We start from the raw sequence: 20,278 nt of genomic DNA on the forward strand, positions 1-20,278 counted from the left end.
TGTCTGTAATCTTTTTAATGATGAGACAAAATCTGGTAGTCCTGGAAAAGGTGGTTGAGTTCTGTTGAATAGAGCAAGGATTGTAGCTAAAGTCATGACTTTTACTGCATACCAAACAATTTGGTTTGAATTTCGTTCCATGACTGCCATACCATTTATAACAACTTCTCCTATATATGCTGTTGTTCACATGGTGGACAACATGAAAATATCAGGATAATTCACTGTACCCACTTCTCCAATACTGAGAAAACACTTAATAGTGAAACCAGATGGCCCTTCTCCCCACATAGCAGGAAAGTGAAAACAGAGTAAATTCTTTTACTGAATATTCTTGTCCAATAAATAGAAAGTACACATTTTAATGTTCGGCTTATGGTTTTCTCCCTTTCATGTTCATTTGTATTTAGGCAGTATTTGTTTTAAAATTTCTTTGGAGGCTTTTTAAGTTCTGGCTTTTGGATCGGTATTCCATTTCAGGTAAGCTTTGATTATAGTGCAAGCGCATCGTCTTTGAGTGGAAGTACAACTTCAATTTACTGAGAGCAGTAATGTTGTTCAGTACTAAGTCTCAATCACTACAAGAGCCATCTTTTCTGTAGAAAATGTCTTGTCAGTTTTAGAGCCAAAAAGCAGTATGTATTAGTCTACTGAAACAGTAGAGTGAAAACTATTAAGTTGGCTAGTACCTACGTGATCTTAGTAGCTGTAGTTGATTGGTGAGCATTCTGTAATGGTCTTGTTTTATAGATAACTTCTTAGCTTTTTTTTTTTTTAATATTTAGTTTTGAAGGAGAGAGAGAGAGAGCATGAGGTGGGGAGGGACAGAGAGAGAGGGAGACACAGAATCTGAAACAGTCTCCAGGCTCTGAGCTGTCACAACAGAGCCTGAGGCAGGGCTTGAACTCAGAAACTGTGAGATCGTAACCGGAGCTGAAGTTGGATGGTTAACCAACTGAGCCACCCAGGTACCCCCATTCTCAGCTTTTTAAATTTTGAAAGCACTGAATTACCCAGATAAAACTTATGGTCTTTTAGGACATTGTCTTAAAGAAGGGATGGGTAATGAGGGTTTTTAATGTTAATTAAGAGACTTTTTTATTTTATTTTATTTTATTTTATTTTATTTTATTTTATTTTATTTTTATTTTCTTAAGAGATACTCTTCTGTTTACCTCAGTAATTGTGTAGTAAAATTGAGGATATAGATGCCATTTTCCTTGGTGCAGCTTGAATGATTTGTATATAGGGAGAAAAATAAATATACACACATGGAGAGTATTTATGTACATATATATGTGTATGTGTGTATATATATGTATGCGTGTGCATACACATTTATCATATATATATATTTAACATTGTGAATCTCAGCAAGGCAATTTTTTTTTTTAAAGATTTTGCTTTATGTGTTTTTTTAATTTTTTTTTTCAACGTTTTATTTTATTTTTGGGACAGAGAGAGACAGAGCATGAATGGGGGAGGGGCAGAGAGAGAGGGAGACACAGAATTGGAAACAGGCTCCAGGCTCTGAGCCATCAGCCCAGAGCCCGACGCGGGGCTCGAACTCACGGACCGCGAGATCGTGACCTGGCTGAAGTCGGACGCTTAACCGACTGCGCCACCCAGGCGCCCCTCTCAGCAAGGCAATTTTAAGGAAAATAATGATTTATTTTGTTCTTGACAAAAGGATATTGAGCACAAGCTGTCAGGCTCTTGAGGCACAATTTTCTCCCTGGCAATGCCTAGAGTCAGATTGAAGAGGTGAAAATTGGTCTCCTGTCCAGTGCAGATGTTGACAGCCTCAGACTGATACACCCACATTTGATATAGGCAGCCTGGAAGATAGATGTTAAAAGGCGGATATGATCAAGACAAAGCAACTGTCAGTGACTTTTTTGAGTAGGGTTTGAGAGGTAGACGGGAGACAGTGGAATCTGGGTTTGCAAAGTTCATGATGTGAAGACTTGAAACATAGCTTTGTGTGGGTATGTGAGAGATTGCATTTTGATTTGGTCTTGTTAGTGTGGTTTTAATCAGGTTGGGATCATGAGCTTGATCTTCTAAATGGGCTCTTTGATTTTTCACAGGAGAAAATTGACAAGTATTCCTACCCTGCAATGTTGAGTGGGTTTCAAAAAGTGTTAATAATGATACTGTGGAAGAGCAATAGCAGAGAAACATTTAACATTTTGAAAAAGATAAAAGTTAAGTTAATTAGGTTTTCAGATTAGTGTAATGACTTTCTTCATCAAAGCTGCTAAAAAATCAGCTGATTTTTCTCATACTCTTCTTTGAGTTCTGGCTTCCTATTGTTACCTTGACTTTTACCTTTGTCACCTTCGTATATTTTTCATCCTGTTTTCTCCTCTTATTGTGGATGTCTCTTTTCATGTGATCCCCTGATGGCTGGGTCTGTTGTTGGAAGTGCTCTCACTCCAGTTCCTACCCTTCCTATGTTCCTGAAGACTGTGATTAATTTAAAACTTGTTCATTATTGACCTCCATTCCTCCACTCCCACCATTTAATTCATTTTCTCTTGCTATGCATTTAACTTGAGCAGGAAAAGCAAAATGTAAAGTCCAAAAAAAAAAATCATTAACTAGTTGTCATCTGGGTGTTTTATATCTTAAAGTTGTCTTTCTGACTTAAACTCTAAGTCTCTAGGGTGGAGGCTATATTTTCTTTACTTGGGATGTGTCAAGCATGCTCTCTGCTTCTGGATCATTACCCTTATGTGAGCATATGCTGCTTTGCAGAGACTTGGTTTCTGGCTGGCTATGGAAGTGAGGAAAGGAGAAAGAAGTTATTAAATTCTAATGTTTCCTTTCATTTTGAAATTGCTCCTCTTTTTTTTTTTTTAAAGTCTGTTTCATTAAACGTTTAATAAATAACACTAACAGCACAATAATACTTTTAAGTTACAGTGGGTAATAGTATTGCCTGAATATATTTGTACAGTGTAGCTGAGGAAGTTATCTTAGGTATTAAAATTTTGACTTTGGCATGACTTCAACCATGATGTTGCAATAACGTGGTTTCTACTAGTTAATTTCTTAAGAAAGTGATTCCAAGTTGAAATGCATGTTATGCATTTATTTGAATGTGTAATCAGGAAGTAAGTGCCTCTCTTTGAAGTGTTTCTGAATAGCAGCAGGGCACACTTGAATTAGTAAGGAAAATGAGAACATGAATATGTGTGGTACTCTATTTTAACTTTTTTTAAAAATCCATTTTGTCAACTGGAAAAAGAAATTTCAAAGCTTCCTTTACTTACATCCCCAGGGGATGAGAAAGGGCGTAGGTTGGAAGTTTTTCTGGGCACTCTCTGAGCTGATTCAGATGGCTTATAGTAGTTAAATAACATATTAAATGTTTATTTCCTGGGTTGATTTTCAAAAGATGAACAGTTTTGTGGATTAAAAATGGCACCCCAGGAAAGTTCTCTTAAAGCCTCTGTTAGGAATTGAGTCATTGTCCGCTTACCTCTAATTATGGAGGTCCTATTTGGAGATCTGTGGTTGTTGCCAGATATCCCCACAGATGAATGGAAAGGTGAAAGTAGGGAGGATTAATTGTTCATCCCCATGTCACAGGGCATGAACGTTATGTCCGATATATACCATCATTTGGTTCATCCCTGCAAGGACTATGTAATGGAATCTATTACTCTTTGCCAATAGTGTTGCATTTATCTTCATGTACAAGGGAGGAAAAGGTCTTATTTTATTACCAGATCATGGAAAATGAATTTAAAAATTTGGGGGTGAGGAGTGGGGCAGATTGAGAAATGGGTGTTAATTCTTGATTACCTTGAATCTAGCAAATAATTTTATGAAGACTTGGTCCTGTCTATTATTTTGTAAAAATGAAGTTGATAGAATAACAAAGAAGTAAGAAAAGTTATATCCGTTTTTGGTGAGATCTGTTAATCAGATGTATTTAAGAGAATTTGGTATAAAGTAGGCTTATCACTGAACCAAAAGTATTAAAATGTAACTTTAGGGGCGCCTGGGTGGCGCAGTTGGTTAAGCGTCCGACTTCAGCCAGGTCACGATCTCGCGGTCCGTGAGTTCGAGCCCCGCGTCGGGCTCTGGGCTGATGGCTCAGAGCCTGGAGCCTGTTTCCAATTCTGTGTCTCCCTCTCTCTCTGCCCCTCCCCCATTCATGCTCTGTCTCTTTCTGTCCCAAAAATAAATAAACGTTGAAAAAAAAAATTAAAAAAAAAATAAAATGTAACTTTGAAGAATTAGGAATCCCATGGTAGGGAAGTTTTAAGTGTTCAAATTCAGGGTTGGATTTTTTTTTTTTTTTACTTTTCTGTGTAAAAAGATGCCATTGTTAAGTACAGGGTGATTTATAACAGATTTACTTGTGATATTGGTTGCTTGCTGTTTTGTTGTTGTTGTTGGTTTGTTGTTTTCCTTTCTCCTCCTCTGGCTATTCCTTGGGTAGAATTAACTTTTTAAAAATAAAAGCTAATTTTCTGCAGTGAGTGTTTTTGATAGTAAGAACAAAAAAAAAAAAAAAAGAAAGAAAGAAAGAAAATAAAAGTCAGCTCTAATTTTGTTACCCAGAGATAAAACCAATGGTTAACATTTTGTTTCTAGATCCTTAAAGTTTGTTTTCTATGAATATACTGACGTGTGTAGAAATAGGTTTTGCTTGATGTGTCATTTACTTTTTTTACTTAATGGATCTTGAACATTGTTCAGTATCACTAAGTACTTTCCTATAACATAATATTTAGTGACAGTATTATTCTCTCTATATAAAGTAATATGATTTAAGGGGGTCATTTTGAGTCAGAGATCTAAATACTTGTCTTTAATATTTTTATGGCCAGAGTTTTATTTTCTTTTCACAAGTTTAAATAGGACAGTTTTTTATTTTGAAGACTGAAGTCTATCAGTATTGACTAGTATGAGATAGTTGACTGAAAAGAAAACAAATTGAGGTATTTAGAATCATTTTTAAGATAAAGAGTTCAAAATGAATTGAGCAAGACCATTTGGGAAATCACTGTGAGAGGAGGGATCAGAATTTGACATATGGCCCTGAAATTGATCCTGAAATGAATAAGGAATTTGAACATGTTTAAGATGGTAAATGATTTTTAGCTATTCTCCTGAAAGCTTCTGTCATTTTGACACAGGGATGTGTTTGCAGTCCTCAAAAGCATATTCAGGTGGATGTCTTAAAATCTTTCTCTTTAAGATTTGGCAGTTGCTAACAGTGTGCTCTCATAAAAAGTTGTCTATAAGAAATACCTACTTAAGGTCTGTATAATAATTGAACTTTTCCTGCAGCAACTAAACAAAAAATGATGATAATGAGATTGGGGCTGCAGATGGCTCCTTATTTTACCACTTCGTTTACCCATATTTGGATAAGCTTCTCGAGACAGCTGATTTCACAAAGCTTTTATATTTCCTACTGTATGCTAATTTTATTTTTTCCTTATGTAGCAACACTAGTAGTCACGGGGTTTTTTATACCTTAGGAAAAGAAATTTTGTATATAGACTTCTTTGAGTGCTTTAGGTTATTCCTTTCTTGGAAACCCTGAGTTTTATGTATCACAGACATGAATTAAAGATACTTTCAATTTTTTTTTTTTTTTATCATTTAAAACCTTTTTTTCTTTAAAAGTATGTATGTTCAGGGTGCCTGGCTGCCTTAGTCAGAAGAGCATGAGACTCTTGATCTTGGGGTCATGGGTTTAAGACCCACACTGGGTGTAGAGATTACTTAAAAAACAAAAACAAAAACAAACAAAAACCTTAAAAAATAAAAGTACATACATTCATTATAGAAAGTTTAAAAAAAAACCAGAAATCGAAAATAATCTACCATCATGCTGTACCATCTTGTGATATGCCACCTCTGTTAATATTTTCGTATATGTTGATGTATTCTGTCCTATCCTGTCTCTCTGATGTAAGCACATTGTGATTTCCATTTTCATTAAAAATTTTTTTTCCGTTAGTAAAGGAACCTGAAGCCAGTGGTTTATGTAATTGTTTATTTTTTAAAATGTTTATATATTTGAAATAGAAAGAGTGGAGGAGGGGCAGAGAGGGAGAGAGAGAATCCCAGGCAGGCTTCATGCTGGCAGAGTCCGTTGTGGCACAGAGTCCGATGAGCTCCATCCCACGAACTGGGAGATCACCACCTGAGTCGAAATCAAGACACTTAACTGACTGAGACACCCAGGCGCCCCTAGTGGTTTATGTAATTTATAGGAGGTAAGCTTTACTCGTCCGGTGGGCTGGCAGAGTTCTTATCTTTTTCTGGACTTAAAGGTAGAAAAGGTTCTGGCTGAGGAGCATATTAGAATTATCTCCAGTGCTATTTTAGAGAAGGTACAACTTGGCTCCTTATCTCTTAGGTGTCTTGTAGGACTATTAAAGGCTGTTGACATGTTTATATACCTGTATTTTTGAAGACCTGAGACCTTCTGCTATGGCATTGTGGTTGGGAGTCGTTCTTGTAGTATGGCGTGGGCTTTGTGGGATGTGAAGTCATAAATGGGATAGGTAAGGGAGATCACCAGTTCCTAAAAACTGGAAGAAACCTCATATTGGCTTAATTCCTTTTTTTTTTTTTTTTTAACAGATGGAAAAACTCCCAATAAGGGGAGCAGAGGCAAACTTCGTAGCTGTTACCACAAAAGGACAGTTTATTTTTTATTTTTATTTGAACAAATTTTACTTTATTTATTTTGAGAGAGACAGAGACAGTGCAAGTGGTGGAGGGGCAGAGAGCGAGAGAGAGAGAGAGACAGAGAGAGAGAGAGGCAAGCAGACTCCATGCTGCCAGTGCAGAGCCTTATGCAGGGCTCAAACCCATGAAACCATGAGATCACGACCCAAGCCAAAACCAAGAGTCAGACGCTTAACGGACTGAGCTGCCCAGATGCTTTGATGTTTTTTTTTTCAAGTTTATTTATTTATTTTGAGAGAGAGAGAGGGTGCATGCAGGGGAGGGGCAGAGAGAGAATTTCAAGCAGACTTTGTGCTATCAGCACAGAGCCTGATGCAGCATAGAACCTGATGTGGGGCTTGAACTCAGGAACCATGAGGTCATGACCCGAGCCACAGTTGGATGCTTAACTGACTGAGCCAACTAGGTACCCCCACATTCTTAGTTTTAAAGAAGAGCAGCATAACAGAATGTCTCATTTCCTAGGCTCCAGAGAAGAAAAACCAATCCTTTTTTCTATTTTTTTATCTTTCTCATATATCCCTGACCCCATACTCTTTTCAAGCCTTTTCTTTTCCTGTAGTTTTATTTAAAAATTGAATTGCATTGAAGGGAGTTTACTTAAGATATTTGATGCTTCAGAACAGCTTTGATCTTGTCCTGTTCTAATGTAGAACTGGGGTTTTTGGTTTATATCTTTTACAGTTGCCCTTTGTCCTTGTTTTGAACTCCATAGTAACTTAATTTTTATCCTCAGCTTAGTTGGGGGAAAAACATCAGGGGATGGGCATGTTGACAGTTCTGATTTCATGGCAGATAGAACAGTAATAGGGGTTCTCTTAAATTTCATCTCCTTTGTATCATAGTGAATACCAGATGCAGTGTGTAGTTAACTGGAGACAACTTGAACAAGGCCAGAAGACCCAGTTAGATTTTCAGCCTTTACTGCTGACCGTGTGACTTTGGACAGATTGCCTTTCTGCTGCAGTTTTCCCAGTTTGCCTTTTTGTGTGTGGGAAGAGTGCTTTTGATAACTTTTCAAAGTAAACTAATTGACAGTTCTATTTTTTTTTTAATGTTTTTTAAAATTTTTTTGAGAGAGAGCAGGGTCACGGGGAGGGGCAGAGAGTGAAGCACGTAGAATCCCAAGCAGACTCCATGCTGTTACCACAGAGGCTGGCTTGGCGCTCAAACCCACAAACCACTAGATCATGACCTGAGCCAAAGTCAGCTGCTTAACTGACTGAGCCACCCAGGCACCCCTACCCTGCTCAGTTTTTAGGTTAGCCTCACTTACTGCTTCTGAGAAAATGAGATTCTCTAACAACGCTGAGCTTCATACTGCCTGGAAGCCAGCCTCTTGCTATCTCTGCTTTCTATTCTCATCTGAGGGTCCAAGAACCTCCTTTTCCTACTCTCATGGCTCTCACTTCCTCCTGTGGTCCTGATTATATGTGTTCCTGTCTGTGATCTAGAGTCTTGATTCCTCACTTAGGTGTCATTAGTGTCTTTTTGCCTTCCTGTCCCCCTCCATCTATCTATAACTAAATTCCAGTAGTGATAATAGATAGTATGGGAGTGCAGGCACCGTTCTAAGCACTTTACTGAACGTTTGGTTTCATCTCTGCGGCAGCTGTAGGAGGTAGATACAGGCAATCCTCACTTTGCATGGGTCCAGTATACACAAATTTCATGAACCAGAGTTTAGTGAAATAAAACTTGTCCCTAACCAACATGGTTCAAGTTTCAGTTAATGTGATATATTAACTGTGAGTGAATTCATGAAGTACAGACTTCATTGCTAGCTCTTACATGTACAAATCACTACATGAATAACAGATGTGCATTAGGATTATTGACCTATCATGTTCCTTCTCTCTGGGTGACTGGTCACTGTGCAACTGTTCAGTTCATTCTGTGTGTGGTTGTGTTGCCTCCTTGTCTCCTGGTAAACTCAGTATGAACCCTTTTACAAAATGGGGTCATTGTGGGGTTCCTAGGTGGCTTAGTTTGGTTGAGTATCCAACTTTGGCTCAGGTCATGATTTCCTGTTTTGTGGGTTCATGCCACATGTCAGGCTCTGTGCTGGCAGTGTGGAGCCTGCTTTGGATTCTCTGTCCCCCCCTCTCTCTGCCCCTTTGCTGTTTGCTTGCTCTCTCTCTCTCAAAAATAAACTTTAAAAGAATTTTTAAAAAGTGATTGTTGAAAGAATGAATTTGCTAACAAAGATGGAAGTGCAGCAAAGAAACAAAAAGTGATAAACCTGGAATTTAAATTTGAATAGAATATAAATTAAGCTATAGGATAAATAGCTGCCCGGGAATGTTGACACTGCTGCTGTTAAAGAGACTCTAGGTAAGCAGTCAGAAGAACTTAGTGAAGGCAAAGTTATTGACATAAATGAGGAAAATGATTGTGCAGAAAAGGATGATGATGTCCCAGAGGAAGTGATGTCATCAAAACCTTTACACTAAAAGAACTTTTGGAGATATTTCATGACATTGAAAGTGCACAGGATAAAATATTGGAAGCTGATCCAAATTTAGAAGGAAATAGGACAGTTTGCCAAGGGATAGAAGAGATGCATTGTCTGTATCCTAAGTTAAATGTTGAAGAAGGCAAATGTTGTTCAAAAACTACTTTTGAGTATTCTCTTACAAAGAAAACACTAATTTTCACTGTACATAATGTTTTAAGTTACAGTGTACTAAATAAATACTACAATTTTTTTCATTTCCCTGTACATTTATAATTAGTAGTAAAGGAGCTTTTAATCTTTTGTCAAAAAATGTTAAAGGTCACAGGATAATCATAATTTTTTGCATTGATTAAAGATTACTTTGCACTGTTACAACTTGCATGGTTATTTTCATGGACCTGGACTACTGTGCAAAGTGAGGATTATCTATATTATTATCTCTGTTGTACATTTGTGGAAACAGATACCTGTTTAGTGGTGACGCTGCAGTTTCTATGTGACTTCCAGTTTTATCCTTTTCTCTCCTATAATACTGCTACCTATCTACACACACACACAGCCACACACACGCGCGCGTGCACACGTGGAAAAAAATTTCTTTAATAGCCCTTGACTTTTCCTCTTGGTAGCAGCTCAGATTCTTGAAAGAGCAGTCTTATTCTGTTACCCTTGAATTGAAATCTGCCTTTTGCACCTCCCACAAAGCTGCTCCTCCTCATTGCCTCCTTACCAGCTGCACTGGCTTCCTTTGGTTTTCCAGGATCATTTTAGTGTGCATCTGCCCTAGGTCCTTTGAGTTAGTGTTCCCTCTGCTTGAAATGTTTTCTCAAGATAGCCACATTGCTCCTGTGCTTCCTTTTTTAAGGCTGTCCTCAAGTGGTGCCTTTTCACTGAGGCCTGCCTTGATCTCTCTGTGTTAAACTTTTTTTTTTTTTTAACGTTTATTTATTTTTGAGACAGAGAGAGATAGAGCATGAACAGGGGAGGGTCAGAGAGAGGGAGACACAGAATCTGAAACAGGCTCCAGGCTCCGAGCTGTCAGCACAGAGCCTGACGCGGGGCTCGAACTCACGAATCACGAGATCATGACCTGAGCTGAAGTCGGCTACTCAACCGACTGAGCCACCCAGGCGCCCCTTGATCTCTCTGTTTTAAATTGTATCTTTTATCCCCTCTTTGTCATTTCTGCCACTGCCCCTCCCTCTCATAAGTACTTTTGTTTAACAACTATATAATTGACTTTATTACGTTTATCATCTTCCCCTCACGTTAGAATATAAACTCTCAGGAGCCAGGGATTTTTGTCTGCTTTGTTAATTTTTATCTGAGTGTTAGATTGCTGCCTGGCTCATAGAAGGTATTCGGTAAACATTTGTTGAAAGAAGGCATGTATTAATGCTCTTAAAGATGGTTGTTGAATAGATGAATGCTCATGAAACACCATACAGACCCTTTCTGCTGTCCTCTCATTTTGTTTTACTTAATAATTTCTGCCAACCCTGTATTGTCTCCAAGTGCAAGGCAATGAACTAGACATACATATGTTATCTTAGTTGTCCTGCCCAGCGAAGTATTCTCTGTATTTTACAGAAGAGGAAACAGGCGGTGGAGTCCAGTCACATAGCTGGTAAGAGAGAAAGCTAAAACTCAGGCTTATCTCTAACTCCAAGGCCTGTGCTCTTTCAGGTCACTGCCTTTGATATTCTTTGTCTCTTTATTGAGCCATAATTCACATACCATAATATTCACTCTTTTAAAGTGTACAGTTCAGTGGTTTTCAGTATATTTACAAGGTTGTACAGCCATCACTACTTTGTAATTTTAGAACACTTTGATTACTCCAGAAGGAAACCCCATACCTATTAAGCAGTTAGTCCTCACTCTTTCTGCGCCAGCTGCTGGCAGCCACTAATCTGGCTTCTGTGTCTGGATTTACCTGTTGTGGACATTTCACCTAAATGGAACAATACAATATGTGGCCTTTTATGACTGGCTTCTTTCACATGGCATATGCTTAGATGATTCATTCATATTGCAGCAAGTATCCATTCATTGTAGCATGTATGAGGGTTCCAGTTTCTCCACATTCCTCACCAACATTTATTATTTTCTGTCTTTTTGATTATAGCCATCCTAGTAGATACGAAGTGGTATCTCATGATTTTGTTCTGCATTGCCTTTATAGCTAATGAGGCTGAATGTCTTTTCCTGTGCTTATTAGCTGTTTATTTTGTTTTAATTGGAGACATGTATATGTAATTTCATTGCTTATTTTAAATTTGTTGTCTTTTTATTAAGTCATAAGAGTTCTTTTTATATTGTGTTTACTAGATCCTTCTTATATATATGGTTTTCAGAAATTTTCTCCTGTTCTGTGGATCTTTTCACTTTCTTGATAGTATCCTTTGACCAAAGCACTAAAATTTCAAATTTGATGATGCCATTTAATCTATGTTTTCTTCTTATTTGTTCTTTTGGTGTCATAGCTAAGAAACCATTGGCTGATCAGAGGCCATGAAGACTTATGGTAGTGTTTTCTTCTAAGTTCTGTTTTGAAAGTATATGGTAAGAGGTAGAGGTTCATGTTCCTTCTTTCTGCATGTGGATATCCCGTCCCAGTACTGTTTGTTGAAAAGACTATTTTTCCCCATTGAATGATCTTGGCAGCCTTGTTGAAAATTAATTGACTCTATTTCTGGATTCTTAATTCATTTCCATTGATCCTGTATGTATGCATTTGAGTTTTCGTCACTTTGGTTCTCATTGTTTCTCTTGTCAGAAAGTTGTCTTCCTCCCTACTCCTAAATACACAGTCTCAGGGGCCACCTTTTTTTTTTTTTTTTTTAATCATCATACAGTGCTGTGGCCTCAGCTTGAAACATTTAAGTCAGAGTGAGGAAATTTCTTTTTCCTCACTGTCTAGAATCAAAGGTTATTATATCATTTAACCCTTGCCTTTATCATTTATTAAGATTCTTTTCTTGGGCTCTCACTGTGCCTTTCTGACCCATCTCTGGGGTCAGGTTTATTTTATATACTTTTGTTAGGTTAATTCTGTGTATCTATGACTTTGACTTCCTGCTTTGGCTCAGGAATTCTTTGTACTATGTCTGTGGACTTTCCATCCCTATCTTCTGCTTCTTCTGTACACATCCTTCAATTCCCAGTTAAACTGGAGGACTCAGCCTCTAAATACACCTTCTTACTGTGTGTCTCAACTTAAAAAAATTTTTTTTTCACGTTTATTTATTTTTACAAGAGAGAAGAGAGGGAGACAGAGCACGAGCTGGGGAGGGGCAGAGAGAGAGAGAGAGGATCCCATGCAGGCATTGCACTGTCAGCATGGGGCCTGACGTGGGGCTCCAACTGAAGAACTGCGATATCATGACCTGAGCCAAAATCAAGTGTCAGGCGCTTAACTGACTGAGCCACCCAGGCACCACAAATGTTGCTGTTCCTTTTGCTTGAGATGCTGACTCCCTCAATTTTAACACCAAAAATCCTTCCAGTCCTTTGAGAGAAGAGTCCATTTCACAGTACCATGTTTCCCATAAAACTGTTGCTGGCATTTCACTTCTTCCTCAACACTGGTGGTTAGTGCTTTTTCCTTTGAAACTGTGTGTACTTTTATGTTTTTCTTAAAGCTTGTATGTTAAAAATGCCACATAATTTATGTCCGTGGCCATGATCACATTCTTTTTTTTTCTGGATTGTAAACCACTTGAAAGCAGAGATAGTCTTGTTCAGCTTTGTATCCCTAGTGGTTGATTTGTTTTAGTGTTAGCAAGTTCTCAATAAATAAGTGAAATTCTACTTATTGTATAAGCCAGTATCTCTTATTTAATATTGTTTAAGGTAAATACCTTTTTCTGCAAGGCTTTTGAGATAGCTTCTTCATGAATAAATAGCTTTTCCTACAATCTCCCCGTAGCACCTTGTCCACGGGGCTTTTGTAATTCTGATTGTATTGTATTACTCCCTGATTTGTGAGCCTGTTGCATCTAGGTATATTGTCTTAATCTACCTTTAATTGTTTGCTTGTCTGTCTTCCTCCCTCTTTAGAGTTCCATGAGGACATGGGCTGTTTCTTGGGTGCTGTATCACTGGCACTTAAGTCAGACTTTGATGTATAGTGGGTGCTCATATTTGTTGAATAAATGAATGAATGAGCTCAGTATTTTTAGTTATCCTAAGATAACAGTTTTAATGTTACGTATCCACATCATTGCCATATGTCATTATCTTTCTGTGTCTGTGTCTTAGGTTCAGGAAATTTTTTTTACTATGAAATTCTTCATTATGATTATTTCTTACCTGACATATTTGCAGAGCTTGTCTTTACTCTTAATACTATACTGTGCTCTAAGCCCAATTACTATATGAATCTGAGGGTGAATTTAACTTTTCCCCTCTTAGGTCCCATTCTACAGCTAAATTTGATAGGAGAAATTTGGTAAGACTCTTTAGATAGAACTAGGCTTCTTGAGAATGCACTTTTTTATATTACTGGAAGAGATGTGAGAATGAATGGCCTTTAGGCTTTAATCTGGAGTGGACACATTCAGCCAAGGGAGGAAGTAATTGCTTTCCCAGGAATCCAAAGATAGTCCCTATACAGGCAGTGTCTGAATAACTGATGAACAGGCACTGTCCGAATAACTGATGGAACAGACACAGTCCTGGCCCTCCATTTGCCTAGAGCTGTAAGAAAAGAGGGACAATATACACTTTAAATGATTATTAATAGAAACGTGATGAAAATGTAAGTTATTTTACAAGTTTCTAGGAAACATTATAAATAAATTATTAGTATTGTTGAATTTAGGATTGGATACTATAACCAACCATGGGTAGTCCTAGAAACTTTGGTAAAATATATTGCATATATTTTTAGCTTAATTTTTTAATTATGGATATTAATACCTGTTCGTTATAGAAAATGTTTTTATAAGTACAGCATAATGTAAAGAGCAAGATTGTAACCTAGTATAACTATTATTTGCCTTTTGATTCCTGTCTTTTCTCTCTCTCATTTTTTTTAAACAGGCTACATATATCTATCATTTTCTTTTCTTTATGCTTATGGTTTCATTATATACATTAACATTTTTTCATATATATGTTAATATTTGCATAATAGTCAATTGTAGAATGTACCATAATTGACTTAACTAGATGCTTATTGTTGAGTATTTGAGTTGTTGTCAGGGTTTTAGTATGAGGAAAATGAATAAGTCATTGACTCCGGTCTGACTTTTCATATACTGGTGAGATGGTTAATGAAGTGTGGTGGTCATACATAATAGTTGCTGTATTTCTGTACCATTCTGTAGATGTGAGGGTGGATCACATTAGATCCTTTTTTTTTTCTCACATCTTTTTTATTTTTTCTCCTTAGGATACTTATAATGCTCCTTTCTGAAAAGGAGCTGTTTTGTTTTTTAAAGATCCCCCCCCTTTTTAATGTTTATTCATTTTGAGGGAGAGAGAGAGAGAGAGTGAGCGCACGTGCGAGAGCCCATGTGCATGTAGGGGAGGGACAGAGATTGGAGACTGAGAATCCCAAGCAGACTGTGCTGTCAGCGTAGAGCCTAATGTGGGGCTCATGTGAGGGAGATCATGACCTGAGCTGAAATCTATAGTTGGATGCTTAACTGAGTCACCCAGATGCCCTGGAAAGGAGTGTTTTTAAGGCTTTTTATCTATAGCACCAAATCGCTTTCCAGAGAGTGTGTTTTTACCAACAGTATGCAAGGGTGCTTTTCTTAGTGACTGCTGTAAAACAAACAAAAGAAAACAAAACAATAAAAACAGGAGCCCTTAAATTCTGTGCATGGACTGTGTAAGGTTTGAACTATTTTTATTGTAATTTTTTTAAATATAGACCAGTTATTTGGTTCATTTCTGATGAGTTTGTTTTTTCATGATGTAAAACAGGTGATTTGATGAAGACTGCTGCGGGAGAGTTTGCAGATGATCCCTGCTCTTCTGTGAAGCGTGGCAACATGGTTCGGGCAGCTCGAGCTTTGCTCTCTGCTGTTACCCGGCTGCTTATTTTGGCTGACATGGCAGATGTCTACAAATTACTTGTTCAGCTGAAAGTTGTAAGTACAGGCCTGTGTCTGTAATTTGTTCTCTCCATCACAGTGAGGCTGCTGCTGGCCATGCTTAATTCAGCATTCCTTAGAATTTGGTTTGGTTTTGACCTTCGTTTACCCAAGTGCACCAGCAATGTTTTCCTTTCGTTTCCATTTCCTTCTCTACTCTAGGTGTATCTCATACCGATAGTGCTATGATTCTCTTTAGTCTTCATTCTGATGCAGAACATGTAGCAAAGATAATGTTTTGACTCCTTCTCTCTGCAGTAGTGATTAAGCATTTCCTTGTACCAGTAGAGTTCCAGAGTTGAGAAACCAAGATAGTTTAAATTGTACTGTTTTATTTTTATTTATTTGTTTGTTTGTTTATTTATTTATGTTTATTTTTGAGAGAGAGAGTGCAGACAGACAGAATCCAAAGCAGTCTCCAGGTTCTGAGCTGTCAGCACAGAGCCTGATGTGGGGCTCGAACTCACAAACCATGAGATCATGACTTAAGCTGAAGGGAGATGCCTTGAGCGCCACCCACATGCCCCTAAATTGTATTGTTTTAGATAGCACGGTATATTGCTCTTCTTCCCACTTCCCATAAAATTCCCATGTAGTAACTGCTCAAATGTTTGAGGGTCATGTAAACTGAAGAGGGAGTTTGGATTGCTGAGGAACTGTTAAAAGGAATAAAATGTTATAGATCTTTTTTATATACATATTTGTATTGTTTAGAATTTTTCTTATTTAGGAGTGTGTTTTATAGGTGGAAGATGGTATCTTGAAACTGAGGAATGCTGGCACTGAACAAGACTTAGGAATACAGTATAAAGCCCTGAAACCTGAAGTGGATAAGCTGAACATTATGGCAGCCAAAAGGCAACAGGTATAGTCATGATTTGGGGACATATTAAAATTGTTTATATTATTATCTTGTGGGAAAAAGTGATTTTAACCTGAGTTTTCTGAAGGTACAATTACCACCCTCTGACAGTATAGTTCCATTAAAACATTTAATTTGTGAAGTATCCTGTCACTATTGTGTTGTTAAGTTGCATTCATGTTATGCTTCTATTTTAATTCTTGTGAAGATTGTGCTTTAAACTTTTTTAAAGTTTATTTGAGAGAGATAGAGAGTGGGGGAGGATCTGAGAGAGAAGGGGAGAGAGAGAGAGCGAGAGAGAGAGAGAGAGAGAGAGAGAGAGAAAGAGAAAGAGAAAGAGAAACCCATTGCAGGGCTTGAACCCACAAACTGTGAGATCATGAGTTGAGCTGAAACCAAGAGTTGGATGCTTAACTGACTGAGCCACCCAAGGGCCCCTTAAAATTGTGCTTTAAATAACTTGGTGTCTGGACAGATGATAAGGACTTTGTTATGTGCCTTCAAGGATTAACTTCAGTTGGCATTGGAGTGTAATTCAGATTTTTAAAAACCATAAGCCAGTTGAAACGTATTGGAATTACTGGCATATCAGAAACTATCACTGCTCTCCCCCCATGTTTGGTCACTTTTCAAGTTATTTCTTATAAATCATTCTTAATAGTTTCCTTAGTGTTATGAATTTGTGTTGGTGTGGCATGTGGATCAGTCGTCTCTTCTTCTTCTTCTTCTTCTTCTTCTTCTTCTTCTTCTTCTTCTTTTTAAGTTTATTTCTTTTTGAGGTGCAGAAGAGGGAGGTTCAGAGAGAGAGAGGGAGAGAGAGAATCCCATGCAGTCTATGCTCTCAGTTCAGAGCCCATCATGATCTCACCAACTGTGAGATAATATCCTGAGCCGAAATCACGAGTCGGACGCTTAACTGACTGAGCCACCTGTGTGCTCCTGGATCATTGTTCTTATTTTTCCAAGCTTTGCTATCCTTTTGGTGTTTTGGCTTTTAAGGTGCTTTAAGTCTTCTCTATGGTCTTCCTGTTGAATGCAGTATGTGCTCTAGGGGAGATGCACGTGTCACCATTCAGTTTCTTAAAATTTCCATAGTTCTGATCAGGCTTGTGCTTTTTCATAAAGCCCTGAAAAGATAAATTCTTGTTATCATTTGCTAATACTTGCATCAGTTACGTTATTTCATGCTGCAGTTCAGAAAACCCAGCTCCAAAACTGCTTGAACAGTGGGGGATTTATTTTCTTACTAATCAGAAGTCCCAAATTAGGTGTGATTTTTGAGGTAGCTAAGATAAAAGGTTTTGCAAGTATCATCATGGATCCAGGTTCTTGACCTTTTCCAGCACTGCAGTGTTCACTGTCCCTGGTACTGGATGGCTGTAGAAGCTCTGGGCATGGTATTTGTACAGATCACTATGTCCAGCAAGCAAAAAAAAAAAAAAAAAAAAAAACCCAAAAAACCAACAACAACAAAAAACAAAAAACTCTTTCTTCCATAGGTCTTTTTTAGAAGCAAATGATCTAGAAGCCCTTAACAGATTTGCCCTAAATCTGAATTTTGTAATATACCCATTCTTCACTGATTATGAGTGAGAAGAAATCAGTTGTTATGTCTGACTCTGTGACAAAGATCTCCCCTCTGGTCTGGGATGAGAGTATCTTTCTTCAGGACAGGGACACCCAAAAAGGGCTCTGACACGCGTGAGGAAAATGGAGTCAGTACTGTAAATGTCCAATATATGCCAGTCTCAGCTTTGCATACTTCTTAGTAACTTTCAGTAGTATAATAGTATAAAATCTTTACCCCATAGGATTGAAAAGATTAAATTAAGTAATGTATGTAAAGTATTTAATATGATTATGGACCATATTTCAAGCTTAGGTTATGATCAGACTGAATTTGCACATATGAGATCCTGGTTTTACATTTCCATTACTTAATATTAGACATTATAATATACCTAGATTTGGTATATTGCCTAAGTAATTTAGTTCATGTAGACATAGTTTGTTTTTATCATTTATTCCTGTGTTGGCTTATGTCTCCATCAAATAAATCACAAATAAGTTTTTTTGTTTTTGTTGGGCCTCATTGATTCTAAAAACTTGTTTTGTGGTATGGTAATTCCGTAAATATCCATGCTGGACCAATTATGTTTACAATTTATTTAATGTTTTTGATGTAAATTCTCATTTGTTTTTTTGTTTTTGTTTCGTTTTATTTAAAAAAATGTATGAACATTTTTAATTTATTATGTATTTTGAGAGAGAGAAAGAGAAAGAGAAGGAAGTGGGGAGGGGATTAAGGAGAGAGAGAATCCTAAGCAGGCACAGAGCCTGACTTGGGGCTCGATCTCATGAACCATGAAATCATGACTTGGGCTGAAATGAAAAGTTGGATGCTCAACCGACTGAGCCACCCAGGTGCCCCTAAATTCTCATTTAAATACATGAAATAAATGTTAGTTATACTTAAAAAATAAAGTTTGGTGAATAGTCCCACAGTCATAATGCCTAGTCTGATTTTGGTTTATGAAGGCTTATTATTTGAGGAAAGTGAGAAAATTTAGACTGACACTATATTGCCTATCTTTGCAAAATGGTAGAATAGGTAAATTGATGTTGTTCTTGAGATAGAACACAATGATAGTCCAGACCTTTGTATGCTATTGGAAAAACTTACTGAAGAGTAATGCTGCCTGACTTTTTTTCTTTTTAATGGTTATTTATTTTGAGAGAGAGAGAATACATGCTCATGAGCAGGGGAGGGGCAGAGAGAGAGAGAATCCCAAGCAGGCTATGTGCTGCCAGCACAGAGCCCAACACGGGGCTTGATCCCACAACCATGGGATCATGACCTGAGCTGAAATCCAGAGTCGGACGCTCAACCTACCCAGCCATCCAGGTGTCCCAGTGCTGCTTGACTTTTTAATTCTGTGTGCCATGAATACATGAAGAGTTCCTTAAACATAATCCCTGATGTATTTAAAAAAAAAAAAAAAGTAGTAAATTTCAAATACTTCTGAAATAAGATATAATTAAAATCTTGAAGATATTATTTAACATGCTGAATGGTTTTCTGTTTGCCTCTCCATATCTGTTTTCTACCCTTGTTCATCCTGTTCTTTGCCCCAGGGATCTGACCTGTCTGGACAGCCTCCAGGGCTTCTTTGCCCTCTAGTCCTGGTTGGGTTTGGCCAGTGGTAGCATCAGTAGGAGATCAGAGGAGATAGGAGATAGAGGCTGGGGTTTATTCCCCTGGCTCCCACCCTGCTTGTTGCTCTGGGTGGCTAAAGTCATAGCCCCTGTTGGGTGGTCTTCTCCACACACCTTGCTCCCTGGATTCTGGTAACTGTTGCCTCCTTGTTTCTTCAGGCCTAAGTGACCTAACAGCCTTGTGGTTTCCCTGTACTTTCCTTATACCTTTGTAGCAGAGTCCCTAAAACGTCTTTGAGTTAGTTTGATTGTACCAGCTGTTTTCTGTTGTACCTTGATTGATACATGTTTCCATTTTAAAGTTTGTCTTGGGTTTTGTAGTATGTCCTGGTCATTTGTAGTTTTAATTGGGCCTAATTCTTTAACCTTCAACTGTGGCTTTCTGCAGTAGAATCCATTGAGTAAGTTGGCCATAGGCTTCTTTGTGCCTCCTGTTGATAAAATAGTCTTTTGTAGGACCTGGGTCTTGGTGGTGTATATTCCTATAAACTAGTGCTTTTCTTGGGAATTAAATTGCTACTCATTTTATCCTAAGGTCCCAGCCTGGTAGAAACTTCATTCTTCCTTTTGGATGTTGCCCAGTGTTCTCCTTCAGTAACTGGTAACAGTTTTTCACACTGTGTGTTTTCTGGCAGAATTCCTCTCCTGCTATATGCGTAGCCCCTAGACTGTTTTCACCTTTAACGTCCTCTCTGCTCAGGCATGATATGTAATAATTAAGCTTCTCATTGAACCTCTTATCTTTGCAGACAGCCCGAGTCCAGAAAAGGGGTATTTCCTCAAGAGCAGTATTTGGGTGTGATGTATATACTAGCTCCTTTAGCGTCCCTTATATCATTTAAGCAGCAACTCCCCACCAAGGAAATGCTAAGCCTCCTAAGGTCTGGAGGCTCTTTGGAGTTTACCTTT

At 37.9% G+C, this 20,278-nt stretch overlaps 1 protein-coding gene across 2 annotated transcripts in view; it reads left to right on the forward strand.

Moving 5' to 3' along the window:
* CTNNA1 (catenin alpha 1) overlaps positions 1-20,278 on the forward strand; it is a 177,044-nt gene that overhangs the window by 41,819 nt on the left and 114,947 nt on the right. For both annotated transcript variants that reach the window (XM_027076581.2, XM_053221542.1), the window contains 2 exons: positions 15,122-15,288; positions 16,037-16,156. In XM_027076581.2, coding sequence (XP_026932382.1) covers positions 15,122-15,288; positions 16,037-16,156 — 287 coding nt within the window. The remainder of the gene's footprint in view (positions 1-15,121; positions 15,289-16,036; positions 16,157-20,278) is intronic.

This window comes from Acinonyx jubatus, chromosome A1, assembly GCF_027475565.1.
Source record: "Acinonyx jubatus isolate Ajub_Pintada_27869175 chromosome A1, VMU_Ajub_asm_v1.0, whole genome shotgun sequence".
Taxonomy (NCBI): domain Eukaryota; kingdom Metazoa; phylum Chordata; class Mammalia; order Carnivora; family Felidae; genus Acinonyx; species Acinonyx jubatus.